Source organism: Anas acuta, chromosome 1 (assembly GCF_963932015.1).
Source record: "Anas acuta chromosome 1, bAnaAcu1.1, whole genome shotgun sequence".
Classification (NCBI taxonomy): Eukaryota; Metazoa; Chordata; class Aves; order Anseriformes; family Anatidae; genus Anas; species Anas acuta.
In genome coordinates this window covers 142,063,299-142,085,627 of record NC_088979.1, presented here as the reverse complement: position 1 = coordinate 142,085,627, position 22,329 = coordinate 142,063,299, and the positions used below count along the sequence as shown (strand labels likewise).

The window sequence follows — 22,329 nt, the reverse complement described above, 5'->3', positions numbered from 1 at the left end:
GACTCTAATGCAGTCAAACTAACTTTGCATTACAAAACAAATCTTGAAAGTGAAAAAGTCCTGTAGAGTAGTAATTCCTGGGTTACTGCTTCTCTTGTGAATGAAATTTGCTCCAGTGCCAATAGCCCACTCGCAGCCCCGTGGATGAGCAGGCTTCTGCAGGATAGTATAGGATAGTTTAGGCTGATGCTTCTTAAACTGCAGGGCACTTGCAGCAATATGCAAGGGATGCTCCAGGTGGAAAGCATTTGGCTCAACCATGCTGATTGTGGAGGGCAGGCTGGAGGCTCGAGTGGAAGAGGGAATCAGAAGAGGGCATTGTAAGGCAAGGTAATTTGGGGAAAAATTGGATTAAGTGATCATAGACTCCTTGTGTCAGTTGAATTTGTTCCTCTCTCTGTCATGTTGAAGGTATATATTACCTAGTTTTTCCTGCTGCAGATCCCCGGTTTGTGGTAAATTAGTGTATCAGACTGCTCTCCCAACTCTCGGTGTTCTCCCAAATTGCATGAGATTTATATAAGCTACGGCCTCGATCCTGCAAAGTGCTGAATATGTTGGCCTTGGTCCAGAAAAGCACTTCAGCCAGTAATTAATTTTCAACTTGCATACATAAAAGTTAAGTACGTGTTTAAGTGCTTGGCCAGAGCAGTCAGTATCTTGCAGGACTGAGCCCTCTGAGAAACCATTGGATCTGCTTTTTATAATATAATTCAGTCTGTCACATAAAAAGATGCCATAATCTTTCTCTCTCTACCCCCACTTTCAGGAGACAAACATTGTTCTTGGATCAAACGAAAAAAAGGCCATTTAGAAAAAAAAAAAAAAAAAGAGCAATTAAGAGGACTGCCCCATGTTCCTAGCGCATGTTTGTGGTTAATGGGAACTTTTACTACTGCTGAGCGGATCACTTAATCCTTTTATTTCTGTAGCTGGCATTTCCTACATTTTTTTGCCCAACATCAATACCTTTATAAAGCAGTCATCTGTTTTTGATTTATAAAAATGTGTCATGAAACTCCAGCCAAGGAATCCAAAAGTTTTATAAATTGACAAGCCAGCTAGTCATTAATTAGTGTAGGGGAAAAGTGGTTCTTTATTTGTTTTTGCTTCATTCGTGTAATTTATATGGAGCACCACTGGAAGAAGAAAAAGACTAGCACAACTGTTTTTACTTAGCGTAATGGACAGGCAAAATATTCTTTGAGTTATATAACTAGAAAGGGAAAAAATCTGCAAAGCCACATATATTATCAGCTGAAATTTGCACCTTATAAACAAGATCTGGTTACTTGACCCTGTCACTCAGATGAAATCTAAGGCCAAAGCAGCAAGGTGTTCACATACTTTCTGTGTTCCACAGCCCTTTGTTTCTTTTTGTAAGCCCCGCTATTCATACTCGTTGTACACCCAGCACAAAGAAAATGTTGTTCCAGTCCAACTAAGCATCGTTAGATGTTTGCTCAGGAAACCTTCTAATTTTTCCAAGGAAAGGAATACAGAGCAATGCTGGTGAAATTGTAGCTCAAATAAATAAACACAGAATTTTGTTCAGGAAAACTTTTCCTTTTTCCAAGGCAGTAAGTGCAGAGCAATGCTGGAAAAAAGTCTATCTCATTAGCCTAGCCATCTCTCAACTTGATTTATTGATTTATTTTCAATGAAGAGACATACTGAGAGTAGATTTACAGTAGGACTGGAAAAGTTTACAAAATCTAACAGTTATCACTTAACAGACAGAGCTTGTGGCCCGCGCTGATTGCCTGATAGAGCAAAATATGTTTTGCTCTTCAGTGTGTACGATTGAGGAATTCAGTATTTTGGGGGTGTTTTGTCTTTGCTGGGTTCATTGCGTAATGCTCAGTGTGAGCACTCATCAGAACAGCAGACCAAACAGCAGGTTCATTAAAACCTATCTGCTCCCAGCTCCTGAGAGGAGCATAATGAAATCGTGATGCGAAGAGCAAAAAGTCTCAGAATATGCAAAGAAATGAGTTGCCCTGGTGAGCACATTTCTCACCCTGGCATGAGGTAGGATGAGTTCCTTCATTTCTACCGACGTGACTTCAACACTTGCATGTCTTCGTTCCCCAGTGAGTGACCCGCTTGCTTCTCCCTGGCTCCTTACAGATGTAGCCAATTTCAGTCTCTCCTTTGGGAAGGGAGAGGTGTTTTTACAGCAGGGATGGGACAAAGAGCCCAGATTAGTTTAAAACAGCGTGCTCTGCTTGTGAGCACCAGAGCTGGAGAGAGGCAGTGCCTGTACACATCCTTTGCATGCCTGCCATTCAAATAAAAAAACAGGTAATCAGTGCAGTGACCCTGTGCACCAGAGGCATCAACATCCTCTGTGGGGAAAGAGCAAGCAAGCAAAATTTAGCATGTACTTGGTGATCAGAGTGCTGACTCCCTTTCAGAGGGAGAGGCAAAGAGGTTCAGTATGGATCTGGGTACGTGCAATGGAGAGGTGCTGGGTACGTGCACTGGGGAGAGGAGGCACGAGTGAATTATTTAGTTTAGTTGAAAAGAACAAGATAGAGTTTTTTACATCTCTTTAAAGTACCTGATTAGTGTGTGACCTAAACATGCTGCTAAAGAACTTTAATTTCTTTTTTCCCCTTCCTCTCCGGTTTGCAGGTCCCAAGGGAAGAAGGAGGAGGCTGTAATGTTACTGAAGGACTCCATCAAATACGGCCCAGAATTCGCAGATGCTTACTCAAGCCTGGCCTCACTGTTGGCTGAACAGGTAACGGGTACCATTCAAGGTTCCTGTTTCTCCTGCAGGGTGATACACTGATGTTGTAATTGCAATGCCTCCTTCACAGCCTTGGAATTGCTCACACCTCACACACACGGCAGTGAAGTGCACAGTCCTGTCTGTGGTTATCTGGAGAGTTGTGCTGGGCTGCTTTAGAGATGACTTGTTCAGTATAGGAAGGAGGCAACTCATTCTCAGTGAGTCATTACACCCGTGTGGTGTGGCTCTGAGTTACTTCACTGTTAAAGTTGAGTACATATCCATTCTGGAGCTCCCCACATCTATATCAAAGTCTTTATCCATTGCCCCTTGAATGCTATGACAGCAGAATAGGTGAGTACTTCCCCCCCAGCCACACAAACCTACATAGATAACCTTGAGATTTATAAGAAAGCCCCCCAAAGCTAGAAAATGGCAGAAACAAGGTTTCTACTTTGAATTTCTGCCTCTGAATTCTGCCCCGTGCGTGTATCCATAAGGATAAAGCCCCTAATCACCATGGTAGATGATCATGTACTGGGGGTGGAGAGGCTCCCTTGCTTTATGTTGCTCTTAATGAGCAGCTGTTGGATATTTTACTTAACCTCATTGTTGGATATGTGCCCCCAGGCCTTATTTACTGCACTGGGCCCAGAATGTGCTCTGGAGGTGGGATTACTCATTTCCTCTTGGGCTTTTTTTTTAACATGCTCATTACTTGGGGCGCTTGCCACTCACTGCAGTGAGGTAATTTATTTCTAGAAGGTCCCTGTGAGGTGAAATAGTGTCTCCGCAGAAGAAAAGGGAAATTGAGGCACAAAATTCTTGAGTTCAGGAGAAGACATGAAGCGTGAGTGGCCACGTCAAGACCACCATGCCCTGCTTTTCTCCAAGCATGCCAGAGACGAGGGATGCTGTGCTTCAGGCATTGTTCCTGTGGACTGCAGCCACAACCACCGGCCCCATTCTGGCCCTATATGGATGCTTGATGAGGTCCCCTGCACGACCCCAGCAAGCGTCTGCTAAGCTTTTGAAAACCGTTTTTTTCTGTCCCCAGAATTTCAGATTTTAACTGTTCCATAGCATGGGGTGCTAAAACTTTCTTAAATAAAAGCCTGCCAAAATGCAAATACAGACATAGCAAAGGAATATCGTCTTTCACTATTTTCCACTAGTCTGGTTAATTAAATCTTGTCTCTACAAGTAGATATATTTCAGCAAAACTATAAGCAAAGGTCTTGTTCTGGTTTAGGCTTCTTCAATGATGTAGACACTGCAAAATTCACCCGTGGTATATATGGGTTACTGAAAGATGTGACATTTATTTTCCCCTTTATATAACTTTTATATGTTTGAATATTACCAATATCGGCTGCAGGGACCTAGAAATATAGTATATGAATTGAGAGAACTTTGTTGAATGGAAATTGTATTTTGAGTAAGCCCATCAGTGAAGAGTTGTCTGCAGTTATAAGAAATTAGTTGTCTGCAGTAATACCTGGTTTTAATATTAATTGAAATTATTATTTAGAACCATCAGTTGTAAGATCAACAGAGCAATAAACCCACTATAGAGTCTCAAGGCCTTCTGCCCAAAGCCAATGCCGTTAGTAAGTCCAGCAATAATTCATCTGCTTTTATGTATAGATCGTTCATCCTCCTGTGACTTGAGTAAGTGGTAGGGAAGAAAAGATAGTTTGTACAGTTTCTTCAGAAAATAACCATTTCCTGCAGGCTTTTAACACCTTCTCATGTTCAGCCACAGCAGATGCCTACCTGATTGTGCACCTCCTCCTCACACACCCATCCTTGTGACCTCGGTAGGTGTCCTACAAATGCTGCTGCCTGAGGCTGCGGGCTGCAGAATTCCACCCTAATGCTGTGTGCTTTCTGGAGGGGTACCGGCAGAAATTCTTGGCATCTCGAGCTCAGAGGATGATAGATGTGCCAGGAGGGAGAAACAGGATTCTGTTTTTCAGTTTGGGGTTTTCCTGTTTGTCCAAGCAATAGCTTCCAAGTAGGGTAAAAGTTATAGACCTGGTTTTCCTTCTGATTGTGGCTCAGAGTTCGTCTTACAACCGTTTGGGTATCTGTGATGCCGGGCAATATGCAAGAAGTTACCACAGCGGGCTGCATGGACCATCCAGTCCCAGCCCCCTGCCATGGGCAGGGACACCTCCCACCACACCAGGTTGCCCAAAGCCCCATCCAGCCTGGCCTTGAGCACCTCCAGGGACAGGGCATCAGGATTGCCTTGGCCAGTCCTGTTCAGTACGATCCCCAGTAACTTTACGGGCTATGAGTCTAAAATACAGCTCATGGTGCCCTTCTGGCCATAGCTATAAAGCACACTGTAAGAGGCAACTCTCGTGCACCAGGGGATTAGGTTGCTACTCAGTGTGATTGCCCTTTTATCTCCTTGCGAGACGATTCTAAAGTCAGCGTCCCATCTGGAAAAAAAGAAAACACCTCCACGGTGTATAAAAGTTTGGCTTCTTTATGCCTTTTGTAAATGCTTTTCCATCGTACTGTGGTCTGCTTGATAGCGTAGCTCAGTCTCAAGGTATCGTTGTTTTCCGTGATTGTTTCAGTGGTGGTAACATCAGAAATCAAATGCTTAATGTTTTTGCTTGCCAGTGCTGTGCCCCTTGTTGTAACTGCGGTTCCCCTGGGTTTACTCTGAGGCACTGCAGCAGCACCTTCCTAGCTCTTGCAGCTTTATCACTTGTCTCATGCTACCTGGTGGCTTTTTTCAGGCCCTGGTTTCTGGATTCAATATTTTTAATTATTTTTTTTCTTCATTTTTTTTTCTTTTTTTTCTTTCTTTTTCTTTTTTTCTTTTTGTTTGGTAAGAATATCACTGAGAAAAAGAAACTTTTTAACCCACTTAGCTACAGCAGCGAGCCTGCTCAGGCATACCCAGACTGAAAATCCAAGCCATGAAAAAAAAGAAAAAAACAGACTTAAAAACCCTGGAGTTTAACTGAGAGATCCTCACATGCATAATTTTCTTAATATCATAAAAATCTCATACATTTTTTAAGCCAGTCTTCTGAATTCTGTGAGCTTGATGAATGTTTCATGAAGGTCTGGAAGCAGCGTTATTAAGTGTTAATGAGAATCAAGCCTTGATGAACTTACAGCATTTCTCCTAAGAAGAGAGGCTGCGAGGGAGAAAGCTCTGGCAGCAGAAGACGGGCCCACCCTGCTCAATTTCTGACTGCACTTAATGCAAGCACTTTGTTGGAGGAGTCATCCCAGACTTTGCACTGAGCCCGAGGCATGCAGGGTCAGGGTGTTAGATGCCAAAAAAGAGTTTTACGAACGCGTGTGCAATGCAACCGTGACAAAAGTGCTGAAAGTGCTGGTATCAGTGAGTGGGAATATTCTGACATGGGGCACTGCTGCTGATCCAGTTGAACCTAGCCCTTTCTTGCTTAAAGATCGGGTTTATGATTGCTAAACAAAATGAAGACAACTGACGTGTATGCATACAAAGCCGTGTTCCTCTGCTGAAAAAGAAAATGAGTGGAAAAGAAATCAATAGAGAGATTCTTGCAAATATACTTGTTAATGTCTGTCTGACGCACGTACTTTCTTAAGAGGTTGCTCTTCATTTTAGTCAATTCTGACAATCGCTCCACTTTTCCTGACCCTGCAGGATAACGATGTCAAATTCACATAAATATATCCAAAATGTCCAAACTTAATCACTTCTAAAAAATGTGTTTCTGTGTTTTATCACACCCTATCTTTTCTGCTGGCTGACCTTTCTCATGTAAATGTGAAAGCACTTAACCATGACAAACCGTTTGCTTTCATCAACCATAGTCTTCCAGAGCTATTAATTCCAGCTTTCCAGTTCTGATAGAGGAGGTGAGAAAGGAGCCCGTGCTTTTAAACAACTACAGACCACATGCTGCTGTCAGGTACACGCTTTAAATCCAGAGAAAGCCCAGCACGCGCTGGGATTTGCATGACGGGAGGAAAGGAGAGTTCACAGCTGGGCTGAAGAGCAGAACCAGCTCTGTTTTGCGCAAAGACGTGGCCCAGGCTCCCCCCAAAAAGTGTTTTCTCAGGGCCTGCCTTGACAGCCAGATGTGATCGTGCAGCTGAGGACACGCTGTCCTTGGCGGCTTCGTATGGCCAGGCAGAGCCGGTCACAGGGAGTGTTGGTGGGGCAGGGAGTGAATGGACCCCCACCTTGTTTCAGCATGGATTCAGCTCTTGAGCACGGTGAATTCTGCCTCGGGGGTGCCAGGCTTTCCTCAGCAGGCACCCAAATGGCTGATCTGGCCTGGGAGCTTTGGGAGGAGGCTGTGGGGTTTGTTACCATAGGGCTGCTCTGCTCCACACAAGGGGAAGAACTGAAAAAAAAAAACGCCTTTGCCTCTGGAAGCTTAACTGGCACCCCCCATGCACTGTGCTACTTTCCATTGTGAACAACCTTCCTTCCACCTGTACACCCCAACAGCAAAGCTCTGAGTTTAGGGGGGAGGAAAATCTCAGTAACTGATGCTAGTGAGCACATGGGCAGCTGGCATTTACCGTTTGGCTGGAGGGAAATGGAAACCTTATTCAGTGGCTACTTGATCCAAACAATACACCTTATTTTTGTTTCAGGACCTGTCTGCCCATAGCTTAGGCTAGACAGATCACAGCCAGTGGGACACTTCCATAGGCAGGATGTTCCCAAAGAAAAAATCTGCATTTTTTTGTAATTTGCAGCACCTACAAACCTCACTGAAATCTCTGCAAAATGTAAGGGCTCGGTGCATCTGAGAATCAGAGCAGTGGCATGTCCTATCAGTCCCAGTGAGCTCCATCTCACACATTGACAACACCTGTTTTTCATCTGAAACTGTCAGGTTTTCCCCACTCTTTCATCACCCTCAGTCCTCCTCCTGTTTCCCTCATTGCCCTGTGCAAGCTCCTCATCCCTCAGCTGTCACACACACCGAGCTTTCATTCCTTGTGTTTTCCGTGCTGCTCAGGGAACGGAGAGCGGAGCTCCTGAGGGGGAAAGTTAGCCAGCGAGATGCTCATTAAACAAATAAATTAAAATATATCAGCTCCCAAATGACAGATTCTTAGCAGAACCAACATGACCCCTGTCGCTGTGCATTTCCCAGCTGGGTGCGTGCTAGCTGAAGCTCACTGACACTGCACACAAACCGCCCAACCTTTCCCAGCTGATATTTGTATTTCACAGGTACTTCCAATTGCGAGTGTAGGGGGGGAGAGCTGTCTGCATTGCTGCAGAGTACCAGGCAGCAAGATATACCGCATCCATGCCACGGGGTAAAATTTTGGCTTCCAAGAAGCCAGTGGCCACGGCCAGGCTTGGTGGGGCGAGCTGGGGCCTGAGCTCCCCATGTGGCGAGGGAGGAAGGGCACCAGCAGTGCCAAAGTGAGCCTTGCCACAAAATGCAGGCACCCAGCAAACAGTGCTGATACCGTTTCTGCCATGGCTAAGACATCTCCTTCTGTTTTAAGGAACGGCTGAAGGAAGCAGAGGAGGTCTACAAGGCTGGCATAGAGAATTGTCCCGAGAGCTCCGATCTGCATAACAACTACGGGGTTTTCTTGGTTGATACCGGTAAGTGACTGTGGGACAGGGGATTTTCTCTCTCCGCCTTATTTGCTTTGGCTTGTTTTATTCAGCAGTACACGTCTAAAAGAGTGTCAAAAGCTTCCAGAGCAGTAGAAGTGCCTCCCCTGTAGCTGGGAAATAAATATCCCTGCTCTGCTGGGATAGCAGTGTGCTGAAATTTGTAGTCACTGCGGTTAGTGTGCAGCAGTGGCATTCAGCCTGGATGTTTCCTACAGCGTTTCTCACCATATTCACACAGGCAGTTGTCCTCTTCAATTTGAGCTGGGCAGCACCCTGACAATCCTACTGTTTCTCCGGGAAGGCACGGCAGCATCAAGTACAACCCCAGGCACACAAATGGATCGTTATGGTCTTTGGAGCATTTGCAGCTCTTTGGTGACAAAGCAGCTCTTTGACTAAAGGTTGAGTGCCACTACTATAAAAATAAACATGGCTTTTAAATTGCAATCATCTGTGAAAACAAAACCTAAGATACTATGGGGTGAATTGATTTCTCAGGAGCTCCATAATGACAAACAAAGCCTTTCTTTTCTGGGCTCCTGGTTCCCATCCAACTTCCGTGGACTCAGGCACTTCCTGGCATCCATATAACAGAAAAAAAAGTGCCTCTGCAGTTGCCACCTTTTACTGACAGCTTTATAAGCAAGTCCCAGTCTGAACTGACAAACAGCTAGTGGAAAGCAAGCTGCTCTCTGAAGTCTCTCCAGAACAGAGCTGTGACTCAATGATGAAGTATCATAGGCTTAAAGTGTGTAGCTGCTGCCCTTTCTGCCCCTTTCACACTGTGGCCGGCGCCAGTGGTGCTTGGGAAGCAAGGATGATGGCAAAAGGCGGTGTCTGGCGGTGTGCAGCTGGCTGTCCTCACTCTGAGCTGCCACTCAGACACCACTCCTCTGCACTACCAATGTGAAATAACCAGAAAGCCAAAATGAATATTTGTACTCAAAAAAGTTGTGGTATTAACAGCAGAAATTGAGATTCTGAGTTTGTGCCCTGGCAAAATTCAAACGTGCAAATAATAAAAACTCCTCGGTAATTTCACTCTGGTGTTGTACTTCTCTCTGCTTCCTGACCCAGATAAACTACTCTATTCCTACCAAAATTTTTGGTTCAAATGCAGTGCATTGTGCTTTCTTTTTTGCACTTGTGTGTCCTGCCAAAGTCCAACCTAACTTTTCCTGTTTGTTACTACACTCTCCTGCATGCAAACAATAATAATAATAATAATAATAATAATAATAATAATAATAATAATAATAATAATAATAATAATAATAATAATAAAAAAAAAGCTCACCACACTGAATTTCAAAACTAAAGGCCTGATGTATAACTAACCTTCTTGGAGACACGACACAGCACAAAGGAACTGGCTTGCAGTGAGTCTGTCACAGGCTGCCTTCTTCCCCGGTGGTCACAGGGGGATCACCGTGAAGCACCACTCCAAATAACTCGCAGGATTTTGTGCAAGAGCCTCCAGTAAGTGTCAGCTCTGGAGAGCTGGATCTCTAGGTAACTCGGCAGTGAATACAGACACTCAGTGTGCCTCCCTTAGTGACGTGTATTACCCCTACGTGTTGAACAGGGGTGGCACTGGCTGACCTTAAGGACTTAGGTGCTTGCCCAGCTGCTTGTTTCGGCATGTTTTGTGCTTGTGATTTTCCCAAACTTCCATCTGCTCAGCAGTAACAGCAAACAGAGTGTGCAAACTAATTAAACCAGCACTGTAGCTAAAATTACAATATTTGCATTACAGAAATGTTGAGATTTTTAACCGTGCCCCATTAATTTATTTAGTAGTAAGCAGGCTCTGCCTGAGGAAAGCACTGCAAGATCCCTCTTGAGGAAAGGCATTATTTAGGTAAAGAAAAATATACTGCTAGAACTAGAACTTAAGGTGGTGGATGAATGGTCTGGCACCTTTCTTCCATTCGGATTGAACATTGGCATTTCCTAAAAATATGAGGCGCTGGCGAGTTCTGATGGGCTTTCCCAGGCATTTGCACAGTCTCGTGTTGTGGTGTTTGGTGATGTCATGGTCCGCAGGACCTTACCCAGGCAGAGGGTTTCTCACAGGGAAGCAGTGCCACCCAATGGCTCCTCTGAAACACGGAGACGGTGCCTACGTGCTCCAGGATGGGCATCCAGGCACTGTGGTGCTGGATTTACCGCGCCAAGGTGGGAATTAACTGATACTGGTGCAGTGCACGCAGACTGAGCAGGGCCAGCAGCAGAGGTACAGGGAATGTTCTCTGCTTTGAAGTGGCTGAAGCTATTTGCAGCTCTCATGGGGTTGTGGGCCAGGGTAGAAGGATGCTCTCCTGGGAGGTGGGACATGACCCCAGCCTGCAGAGGGATTGTTACATCCCCTCTGCACCACGATAGAGGGGTGCGTTCAGTCAGGAGCCTTTTTCTGCTGAATGTACTCAACTTGCTAAAACCTACCCCTGCAAAGTCTGTTTCTCAGGATTCTCTCCAAATATTGGAGCCCGTCAGCAGTTTTCCTTACACTTAATCTCTAGAAAGGCTGAGCTCTGACAACAGCATCAGAGGTTCTTCAGTGGCTTGAGCAGGTTTTTAGTGCTATTCCTGCTGTGCTCAAAGCTGCTGTGTGAGTGCTGTACCAGTGAGAGCTATAATTCCTGCACACCCCAGCCTCCTTTTTGGCATCCCGATCTGTGCTCACACTCCCGTGCCTCTGCCTATCAGCCATCCCAAGCCCTGCTGTGTGCTGACATGCACTTTGGGGTGGTCCTCTCCCTCCCAGGTGGACAGAGGGGTTGCTGTTGGGGGCACACTCATCCTTCCCCAGCACCATAAAACTGCGGTGGGGTGAGTGTGCCATGCACAGTGCAGAGCTTCTCTGCTCCATGCCACACCTTGCTCTTCTGCTGTGACTCAGACATCACCTGGAAACACCTCTTCTTCCCAAATTTCTTTCTCAAAATGGTTCCCGATAACAGCTAATAGAAAACCCAGAGCATTGCTTCATGCTGAATTTGCCACAGGATTTTTCTGAGGCACCGGTTTAACAGCCTTTTTGTCCTCCAGGGGCTCCAGAGAGAGCTGTGTCCCACTACAGGCAGGCCATCCGTCTGAGCCCAGCTCACCACGTCGCCATGGTAAACCTGGGCAGGCTTCACCGCTCCTTGGGGCAGAACAAAGAGGCTGAAGCGTGGTACAAGAGGTAAGAATTTGAGGTGGGAGGCAGAGATTTCCCTTGTCCCTGCACACATCTGTGCTAAAGTGCCTGCGATACCCAAATCTATCGCCGCTTCATGCTTGGGTTTTCCCACCCACCTTCTCCATCCACTTGAAATCAGATTTACTTCTGCTTGGCTATTTTTTGGGGAATGCTTAGAAAGAAAGCACTGACTCAGGCAGTGTTGACTTCTCTGGACCATTCCCAAGCCCCCAGGCAGGGCACGCTGCTGCTTTTGGATGTGGGATGCTCTGACAACAACATCAAAAGGTTTTCAGCTTTGTAGTGCTACTCCCACTGTGCTGAAAGCTGCTCTGTGAGTGCTGCACCGGTAACACTCCATCCCAGTGCAAGCCACACCTTGCTCATATGCTCTGATTCCCACATCACCTGGAAATCTCTCTTCTTCCCCAATTTCAGGGCACTGAAGGTATCCCGGAAAGCTGAAATCCTGTCCCCGCTGGGAGCTCTGTACTATAACACGGGGCGATATGAAGAAGCTTTGCAGGTTTACAGAGAAGCAGCATCACTGCAGCCTTCAAACAAAGAGATCCGACTGGCTCTGGTGAGTGTGGGACGAGCGCATCCAAGCCAGGGCCACCCGTGGAGCAGGGTGGCCACGTGAGTGTGAACACTTCCAAGGCTCAGAGCTTGGCTCTCCCTCCACCCCAGCCACCCAGTGACTGTCTTTCCCACCCTTCTTGTTTCCCCTTCACTCCCTCCAACCTCACACCCTGTGTCTGAGCAGCTGGCTCTTACCAGCAGCCCCTGCCTTGTCAGAGAGCAGGAGCCTGTCACCAATATACCAGAGGGCTGAGCTTTTTAAAATCATAACCTTTATAATACGACCCCATAGGCCCAGGTTTTAGCAATGATGGGGCGCACGAAGGAGGCTGAAAAGATGACAAACCATATACTCAGCGAAGATGTGCAGTGTCTGGAGTGCTACCGCCTTCTGTCAGCCATCTTCAGCAAGCAGGAGCACTATGCTAAGGTACTGTGGTCGCGGGGCGTCCTCGTCCAGAGGGCTCACATGCAGAGGGGTGGAGAGACGGCGAAGGTGCAGAATACAGCGATACAATGACCTCTTGCTTTTTCACAGGCACTTGAAGCTATAGATAAAGCTCTTCAGCTAAAACCAAAGGATCCAAAAATCTTATCAGAACTCTTCTTCACTAAAGGAAACCAGCTAAGAGAACAGAATCGCCTTGACGAGGCTTTTGAGGTATGACTGCGTTGAGCCCTATGGATAGTTTTAGAGGTTAAAAGATAAAATGAACTCAATGCATCTAATAGTCCATGGTGTGCACACCCTGCCTGTTGGCTTTGGGAGCTCATCTGTTCATCAATAATACAGCTAAAGCTATGGAGCAACCAACTTTGCCAGAGTTAGCTGCATTTTTTTTCCTCAGTAGAGGACTGCTTTCTACCTTTCACAAATAGACCTTTTTTTACTCAAGTGTGGAAATAGAGCTCCCTGCTCTGAGAGGTTAACTATGGGGTCATGGTTGGACTATGGAAGAGCCTAGGTCTTGTTGCACTGACCAGACCCTTGGTCCATCCTGCCTCAGCCCCTCTCACTGGCAATGGCCAACTCCAGGACGGCTCAGCTGAAAGCACACACCATGTCATTATATCTCACCTTATTAACTAAGTGCTGGCACATGGGCTTATCCTGTGGAGCAAGAGGCTTGACAGCTCAGAAATTATGTTAGCACTTAATAATAGCACAGAAAATTATGTTATTGGGACAGACCTGACTATTCTCAATATCCCTAGAGATCTCTATTACTCCAAATTAAAGCCTCGAGGATAAGGAGCACCACAGCCCAGACATGGCTTGTGGTGGCAGACACCTGCCCAGGGAAATGACCTGGATGAGCAGCAGACCCCAGTGGTGCAGGGCAGCAAGGATAGGGTCACAGTGGTTGGTGTGGCTCCTCATGCAGCTGTGTGGGCAGGGAGAACCCATGAGATGAGCTCCACAGTGGAGCAGTAAGTTCTGTCACCTCTACTGCAAAGACGCTGCAATTTAGCGTGTGTGCTGTGTATGAGAAGAATTTGATGATATTTTAAAGGGATTTAGAGGGAGAGGAAACTTAGTTTCTGGTTTTAGAAACTGGTTTTGTTTGTAGACCGAGACTCTTAACCTAAAAACGTTTCGTATTTATGTAGAGCTATAAACGGGCGGTGGAGCTCAACCCAGACCAAGCGCAGGCCTGGATGAATATGGGAGGCATTGAGCACATCAAGGTATGACAACATTGTGTTTCCTTAAGCTGTCAGCTACCGAGACTGCTACTTTGGACAGCAAGCTAAACTTGCTTCAGACTGCCAAGAGGGCAGCTCTGGTCAGGTTTATGACCAGTAAGAGTCCCCAGCATATTTTATTCAAAAAGGAGGAAAGTCTATTCCACTCCAGATAAATTTTTCCATCCAGGTTGCTTGGGAATATGTAATGTAAATCCCATATTTTTAAGAGGGCAGGCTACAAGGAACAACCTGCCCATCTCTAAAGTTTTCCTACATGAATTGTCGACCTGCCTTAGAAAAATGTCACTGTGAGTCAACCTTTAAAATTCCTTTCTACCTAATAAATTTAATAAAGATGTCTAATGCAGAATGCTGGCATAAAATTATGGAAATAGATGGGTAGCCCTGTGGCTTCTTACCTCTTTGAATACTTTAGGATATCATTATGATTTGGGTTCTAAGGAGTCACATTGTGTGACTTCCTCAAGGTTTCCTGTTTCTGAGTAAAATTAACTCTTCTGATACAACATAATAGAAAAATGTAAATCTACTTTGTGCCATATGTGTTGGTTCGAGTTTACACTAGCAGTACTTGGTGACCCATTTCATAATAAAGAAGTATTCTCATTATTTAATAATGTCAGGTTTTACAGACGTTTTTTCCCTTCATAGTATGGTCTTCACCACTGCCAAGCAATGAACTTTTGATGTCAGGGAATGTAAAATGAGATCTATCACTCATTTTCTTTGTAGGGAAACTACATCACTGCCCGTGCCTACTATGAGACAGCTTTGCAGCTGGTTCCAAACAGCAAGTTGCTGAAGGAGAATCTGGCCAAATTGGATCGCTTAGAGAAACGGTTTCAGGAAGTCCAGGAGAAAGATCAGACATAGCATTCAGTCACACCAGTGGAAGGAAACTCGTGCTCCTTGGAGAAGAATGCGGTGGAAGCCTATTGCTTGAAGTGATGCTGAAGGAACTTTGACAGGACTCAGAATTATGGAAGGCAAATTGTGAATGCATGCTTGTTTGACCAAAGTTACAGGAGGCACTCAGTTCCTGCGGGACGTGCTGGAGAACAAATGAAAACCTTCCGTTATTCAAGATTTATGTTTAGGCTGAACCCATTTTAATCACACCAGGAGTGTGGGTGGGACATAAAACTCCAATATCACGGTTATCACTGGGGAAGCCATGGAGACAAAGCACTCATTCATTGCAGCGGGGTGAAGTAGCGTCTCCTGTTACTCAAACAGTCTCACCTTGTCCACAGAAAGTACCACTGATGGGCTTCATTGCAAGTGTTGCCAGATCCATCTGAGCCAGGAAAGATTGTCCTAATGGTCACATAAAAAGGTTTTAAGGGGTTGATGGTGAGGAAAAGGTGGCCATTCATACGGCTCTAAATGTGATTTGAAAATGATTCTAAAGAAAGGGAAAATAGTATCTGAATATCACCCTAACAGGATAATTGTACAAGTAGGACAAAAGATCCTTTGAGCGAAAACCTCAGCTGAATGTTTTACTCATAAGATAGTCATTTTGTAATAATTCCGGTTCATGATATGAATATTGTCAAAAATCATATAGCTTTACCCTTTTCTCTCTCCCTGCAGGCCAAATAATTATTACTCTGAAAAAAATGAAAGTATCTAAAGGCAGTGGGAAACTCTAGGATTACTTGTCTTCCTGTCCAGTCTCCAGTAAAAACAAAACAAGACAAAAACCATCTAATCTGATTGGTGTAGGAGGTAATTTAAAGCTACAGAGAGATTAGGGATGATTTGGTAGGCTGGGAAGGTACTAAGGAGGTTTTTTTATGGGTGTGCAGGGACCAAGCCCACTCATTATGGTGATAACACTGACAAAACACTTTGTCAAAGTGTTCTCACCCCCTCCCACAAAAGATACAGAAAATGAGCTCTAGCTGATCAGTCATAAATCTGTATTTTTTTAAAAACCAAAGTGGGAAAACAAGTTCTCTGCAGAAGTGGGGCTTTTATTTTTGAGCTTTATTTATTTAACTTATAGTCAAATAATTAATATATTGTCTCTGGTTTATACAAATTGGGCAGTGTCATTCGCAGCTGGCCACATGGCTGGCCACTGGGACTTGCATTTTTGAAGTAAGAAGAGTGCAGCAGCACGAAGGTTCCCCCGATGCTATTTCTAAAGCAAATGGCTGCTTCATTTAAAAAGCCTGGTGTCTTGCTGCTGCTGGTGGTCAAATTTTTGACACACAGCAGCTGTGTTTGGTGCTGAGAGGGAGGCCAGACTGGCAAAGGCATCTGCTCAGCCAGAGTCTGAGTGCCAGCTGGAGCCATGGGGAGGCTGGACTTATGAGGTACCAGTCCCTCCATCCACGTAAGGCCAAGGCTCAAGAGATCAGCCAGTGTCTGCAGCTGGGCAGAGGCTGGCTTCTCAGGTTTGTGGGAGGGAGAGACCTTCGGTGGGGGAAGGTGCTGACAAATTTCTGGGCTCTTCCCTTCAAACCAGCTTCGTTAATGCCAAGGGAGCAGCTGGGTCCCAGGCAGTTCTTTTCCTGGTGGATTTTCCCTTCTCTGTTCAGCTGCCTACTTTCCTTTTGGAGGCTGAGGGTAGGTTTGAGGGCTTGGGGCTGGATCAGCAGCTCTTGTCCTGTTGCACAACTTTTAAAGCCATAGGCTTACTGACCCAACATTTCTGCAGGTTCCCAGTGCACGTGCTCCACGGGGCACCTTGCACGGAGTAGCTTTGCACAGCCCAGACACTGCCGGACTGGCCAGGAGGAGACGGGGTCCCTGTGGGATGCTGTGTGGTTAGGGGAGATAACGTCTCATTTAAAAAGTATATCAGCTATAAAGTTCGTCTCATAAAGATATATTAAATAAATACTATATATTCTACAAGCCACACGGCAGTGTGGCTTGAAATTGTGGCCGATGACACATATTTTTTCAACTATAAAAGAAGTTGTATTTTTTATAGCAATGCTTTGTGAGGGGGGTGACTTGGTTTTGTGTTTTTAACTTTGGCTTAAAGCTTCGTTTGTCTTTCCCGAGAGACCTGGTACAAATGACGGTCTCATTCTTGTCCTAGAATCTGATCAAAACCGTCTTGGCCTCCGAAACCTGGCACGTGTGTATGGTCAAGCTTTGGGTGCCCCCTCCCAGATCCTGGGAAAGGATTACCATTTTTGTAATGCTGTCTTACTTGCAGAATGTAGAAAGATGATACCAACCTTCCAGTGAGGGACGTAGTTTGGTTGGAAGACGTCATATATTCATCCACGCTCCTGAAATAGGCTGGTATCGTATCCACGTAGGATAATCCCAGCTGAACTGGGTTATGTTTATATGATGAAAGGCTGACTCTCCACATTTCTGAGCTGGGTTTATGGTAGTTATGCAGAGAGGAGCACTCATTAATGAACCCTGTGTTCCTGAACCGGCACTTTATACCCCATCTATGCAGGATGATGGTCTGTAAGTTGGCAGAATATTTGGAGAATGATGCAGGCCATGAGCTACCAAAGCAGTTAAACCTTTGTGAAGTTTTGATCTGACTCCCTGTCTCATTGGTTTCTGTGCTAAAATGCTGTGTTTGTTCAGGACATTAATCTTGTGAAAGATTTATTGTAGGTAAAGCAGAGCAATGGAATGTAACATGAAATGGGTTACCTCCACCAAAAGGGAATGCTATTGTGAAAGATAAATAGAGCAACTTACCTTGTGATAAACTGGATATTATCCAAATTAATCATAGGGAATATCCTCTTCCTCTAGCATTGCGTGGCTCATAAAATAATCAATTATAAATACATTGTTTTCTGCCAACTGCACTGCATGGTTAGCAAAGATTACAAATTAATAAATGGCTGAAGCTCTACATAGTGGAGGAGAGTTCATTCTTTGCGTAAGTTGCATTGGCTAAACTTCAATGCTCACCAATATTAAAGTGGAGAATTAACTCAGAATTGGTTAGACAGGGCTCCTGTGTACTCACTGTGCATTTTAATCCTAAATGAAAAACATAGTAATTGTGTTGCTTTTTCCTTTCCCCATGAATAACATTTTCAGCTGATGGATTTTGTTTGATTTTATTGCTTATTGAAGGTCCAGCATTCTTTTCTTCCATTCCTTTTCCATCCCTCAGGATAAATGATGCGGGGTGGGGTTGGGTGTATTTTCTATCTGTCATAGACTGCTTGGACTAGATTTTCCTAAAAATGTACAGGCAACTTGTCTTGGCCAAACAGTAAGTGAATGCAGCACTGGAAATGACCTTCACTCCAGAGGTCTCAGCGAGGACGGGGTGTGTGAGCATGCACGTGGGTGTAAGAAATCTTAAGACAAAAAATGCAAAATAAAGAGCCTAACTTGCAGGGGAGACTGGACACCATTTAAACTGTTTAAAAACACATCTCAAGCTCTCAAAAGTTATGGAAATCAGGGCAAAGATGGTATACAATATCTGGTTAAGGAAGGTAATTGTCATTCCAATTTTAATGATTAGGCCATTTAGAATATATGATTTTTTGCCCCATCTGTCCTCCAGACCAGCGAAACAATTCGTATGCGCTTAAGTCTCCTAAAACTGTATGTGCATTAAATTGACCAAGTGCTCAATTTCAATTTTTCATGTATTGAAATTATGTACAATCTTTGGGAAAAAAATAGCTCTTACAAGTTTTTTTTTCCCCACCAACTTTCAGTCTCATGCAGCAATTTCAAAATGCACCATTTTTGTTTTCATGTACATTTAAACCCAGCAGCAGCAAAACTATATATATACGTATAAAAAAAATAAAAATAAAAAAACAAAAAAGGGAAAAAAAAAAGAAAAAAAGGCAAATGTGCTTGGCATTCACTAGTGTTTCAGTGTGGCAAAGTTGCTTCAGATAATCTCAATAACTTTGTGCAAAAGCTCATTGCCATGTTTGTACTGACTTGCTGAAATTTTTCTTCTGGAAAATACCCCCTGTGGTATCCTCTGTAAAAGTTACGGCTTCCACAACTGTATTACTGTAGAAATCTCTGCCTGAAGTGGATGTCACGCCGCGTGTTCCTATCATGTGGGAGTTGTTTGCATTGGCTGTTGTTCATATGGTTCTTATTTCTGTATCTAATTTTTTAAATCAGTTGTGCATATCTTTTTAAAAATTAAGAAAACAGCCCATGGATTACAAATCTTTTAAAAATAAATTCACACTTAGCAGCAGCTGGATGTGTGTCAGTGGTACAGGAATTTGCAAAGTCTTTGCTTTTTTCACTGTGGGATTTATGGCTAGATTTCACATAAAGGAGTTATGCTTGAAGTCTTTGCGAAAGAAAATGTATGTAAATGTCTATTTTATATAAAAAGTAAGAAAAGTATGTGGCGTGTCTGGTTTTATTCTGTTGGCTGTGAGGTCAGTCTGTTCCTTAGGACCAGCCATGAATAAGTTCCTCTGGAGGCGGAAAGGCCCAAGTTTCTTACTCTTATTCCTGTTGCCTTACATTTTACTCCTCAAGGAGTCCAGCTGATTGCTCACATAGGACCAACTATACAGCACATGTACTTGAGTCTGGCCATATAAAATTATTAGAGTAAGCATTTTTTGGAGCCTGAACATGGGAAAAGATGAGGGCTGATGCTTGCACATTGTCTTGATGATTTGGACTTGTTATGCTGCCCGTGTTGGGCTTTATACATCTGTTGGAAGTGTATCAAACAAAGTTAAGCCTGTAGACTGTAAAGAGGAAAAAAAGAACAGAAAGGATGAAGAAACTCATTTTGTTCTAATTCCCCTTTTCCTGGCAGATGTCCCCAGGTGCTCCTGCATGCTTCCCCAGGGCTTGGGTTCTCTCAGGGGATACATGATGTTGATGAACACATCTGTCGGAAATGGACCAGGAAGAAAATTGAAAGCCCTGACCACAAGGCATAGTGTTTCCTGACATCCTGGTGTGTGCAAAGCCCTCTGTAGCATGAAGGGGAATTGCTCGCTCACTTTGAAGACAGCCTGTACGCCCCGGGGTTCTCCCACATCCAGGCAGTGCAGGATTTTATAACGGAGCTTGCTACCCAGTGCCCCGCTGCCCAGGTTCTCCTTTGTTCAGGTGGATGCTTGTTACGCTGCAGAAATGAGATGTACCAGCTCATAGCCCTGATCCTCCCCTGTGGAGCAGCGTGTGGATTGTCTCTCTCCAAAAGAACAAGGAATACAGCACGGTGGTAACATCTCCCTCTGCTGCTTGCAGAAATAGTTGGCCATCACTTTTATCACCCGAGGAAGGGAGGCTCCAGCTGCCCGCTGGCCTGCAGGGGGGCAGGCAGGGCCGTGCAGCCCCCAGACTGTTCAGCAGCTCCTGTGATGGGCTGGAGACACCTAAGATACTGCCAAAAATACTGCTGTGGGTGACCCTGGGGCCCTGCATGCCTGGAGGCACTGCAGCACCCTGGGGCTCTGCAGTTCCTGGCCCAAGAATAAAAGGCAGCTCTGTGCCCTGTTTGCTCTCACAGCATGTCGATAGCGGTCCTCCCTGTAAAAAAGATCAGGTTTCATACTCAGGGCAGCTGCCTGAAGCCTCTCTGTAAGCCCCAATGACTAGAAGCTGCTGGATGTTTCAGACAGCTCTCTTGATGCCCTCTGGGTTAGGAGATGCAAACATACCTCCATGGCTTACAAACACAGCCATCAGCCCCACATCTCCTGACACCCCACACTGCTCTTCTCAGTCCCACAGCTCCTGTCCAGCCTGGGCAAGGAGCCCATGGGGTGAGGATCCTGGCTGCATCACTCTTGCCTGCACCAACCATCCCCTGCAAAACCAAGAGAGACTTGCTTCAAACTGCAAGGGCTGAGGCAACTCCAGGGCCCGTGATGATGGTGAGGGAGATGTTGGGCCCTGACACTGTCCCTGGTGGCCCACCACAAACAGGAGAGCCCAGAGAGCTGGTGACCTCCAGTGAGACATAGCTGGAGAGCCTCCAAACCCACCTGGATTGCAGCCTCACCTGGCAAAACTGATTGGCCCCCTCAGCTATTAAAGGGGCTTGTTAATTTGGGGAGGGGAAGAGCTGGTTGTGTGGTGTGTGTGGTAGAGCAAAGCCTGGGCTCAAGGCCCTGGCATCAGACACTTCCCTGGGCCATGGTGGCAACAGGGCTCCTTTTGCTGCTGGTGGTGTCTCTTGTTCAGTGTGGTGAGTCCCATGAGTGGGCTGGGGGACAGGGGTTTCTGGGGGTCTGCCACAGTGTGGGGCTAGAGCAGTGAGCCCTGGTGTGACGTGCTTCTGTACCAAAAAAAGTGAATGTACCCAGTTAGTTTTCATAAGCCATCCCTGGGGCTTGGTGTGCTCACCTCTGGACTGCTGGGACTGGAAGGCTTTCTTACCCTCTACATCTAGGGGGTGGCTAACTGCCATGGCTAACTGGTGGCCCTGGGGCAGTCTGGTTGGAGAAGTGTCTGGGAGAGCACTAAACAGCAGCATGTTCTCAAACCCTTCTTAGGTGTCCTCATGGATATCTATATCTCCTTGTCTCCTCCCACTTATAAAAACTATTTCAGGAATGCTTTTAGGTAAGAGGGGGAAAATAAGCACAGGGCAGGCTGCGAAGGGGGTCGTGTTGGGCAGAAAAATGGTGATCTTCAAGTAATTTGCTCCTGGTAATGAAGCTAGTGCTGAAAAGGTCTGCCCAGCTGGAGCAGGAATAGGAAAATGAGCTAACTGCTGTTCCTCCCATCCTGGTCCAGTATGATGCTGGTCCTTCTGTTGCTAATGTTGTTTATTTCCCCCCCACCCCGATCCAAGAGAACAGTGTTTTCTCCATCATTTACCTCCCTGATAAAGTCTATTATTTTCTACTTCAGCAGTAGTCTTGCTGCTATAGCAATAATCACCACAGTCTCTTGTTGGGAAAGCCAGTCAGCAGCAGGGGCTAGGGAGAGCTTGGTCCAGGTCAATGGCTTAGAAAATTGTATCTGATTTTGTGACTGAGCTTTCTCTGGTAATAAATGCTCTGAGGCCAACTGTGGAGGCTGGGAAGTGACATGGGAATACGGTAAAATGTTGTATAAAAAGGCAGGGGGAGAGAGGCTGGGTGGCATGCAGCAGCAAGGAGCTCCAAGCCCCTGCAGAGCCGTGATACAGCAGGAGTTGTGTGAGGATCTCCACAGCCTCACGGTGCTGCTGAGGTGGTCGTGTGGGCAGAGGAAAAAGACATGGGCCCCTTGGTTCACTGTCACTCTTACAGGGTGGTGTGAGAGCCTGGGGGGCTCTCTAGTGCCTGTGGTGAGAAGGTAAAGCAAGGAGCCTTCAAGATTACACATGGTCAAAGCAAAAGGGAGGGCTGGAGGGGTGGTGCTGTGGTGGGTAGTAGCATTCTGGATCTAGGCCCAGTCTGCTGGTGACTCCAGGGAGTTACTCCAGGCTCTTGCCAGGGCAAACATGATGCAAATACCTCCCAAACTATGAGCACTGTGTTGTTTATGTTTGAATGGCTGAGAAAGGAACTTGTATCCTGGCCTGGGAGGGGCAGGGGACCCCTCCTATTGGCTTGT

The 22,329-nt window shown here is 45.5% G+C and overlaps 2 protein-coding genes across 9 annotated transcripts in view; both read left to right on the top strand.

Moving 5' to 3' along the window:
- Nucleotides 1-19,161, top strand: part of TMTC1 (transmembrane O-mannosyltransferase targeting cadherins 1) — a 147,647-nt gene extending 128,486 nt beyond the window's left edge. For both annotated transcript variants that reach the window (XM_068661808.1, XM_068661816.1), the window contains exons 13-20: nt 2,638-2,746; nt 8,234-8,336; nt 11,403-11,538; nt 11,974-12,118; nt 12,410-12,547; nt 12,656-12,778; nt 13,729-13,806; nt 14,560-19,161. In XM_068661808.1, coding sequence (XP_068517909.1) covers nt 2,638-2,746; nt 8,234-8,336; nt 11,403-11,538; nt 11,974-12,118; nt 12,410-12,547; nt 12,656-12,778; nt 13,729-13,806; nt 14,560-14,700 — 973 coding nt within the window. In that variant the 3' untranslated portion in view covers nt 14,701-19,161. The remainder of the gene's footprint in view (nt 1-2,637; nt 2,747-8,233; nt 8,337-11,402; nt 11,539-11,973; nt 12,119-12,409; nt 12,548-12,655; nt 12,779-13,728; nt 13,807-14,559) is intronic.
- A 1,684-nt stretch (nt 19,162-20,845) lies between these two features.
- The window catches only part of OVCH1 (ovochymase 1), a 37,884-nt gene continuing 36,400 nt past the window's right edge, over nt 20,846-22,329 (top strand). For 6 of the 7 annotated variants that reach the window (XM_068661756.1, XM_068661796.1, XM_068661780.1 and 3 more), the window contains exon 1: nt 20,846-20,971. In XM_068661756.1, coding sequence (XP_068517857.1) covers nt 20,920-20,971 — 52 coding nt within the window. In that variant the 5' untranslated portion in view covers nt 20,846-20,919. The remainder of the gene's footprint in view (nt 20,972-22,329) is intronic. The other variant, XM_068661764.1, reaches the window with a different exon arrangement.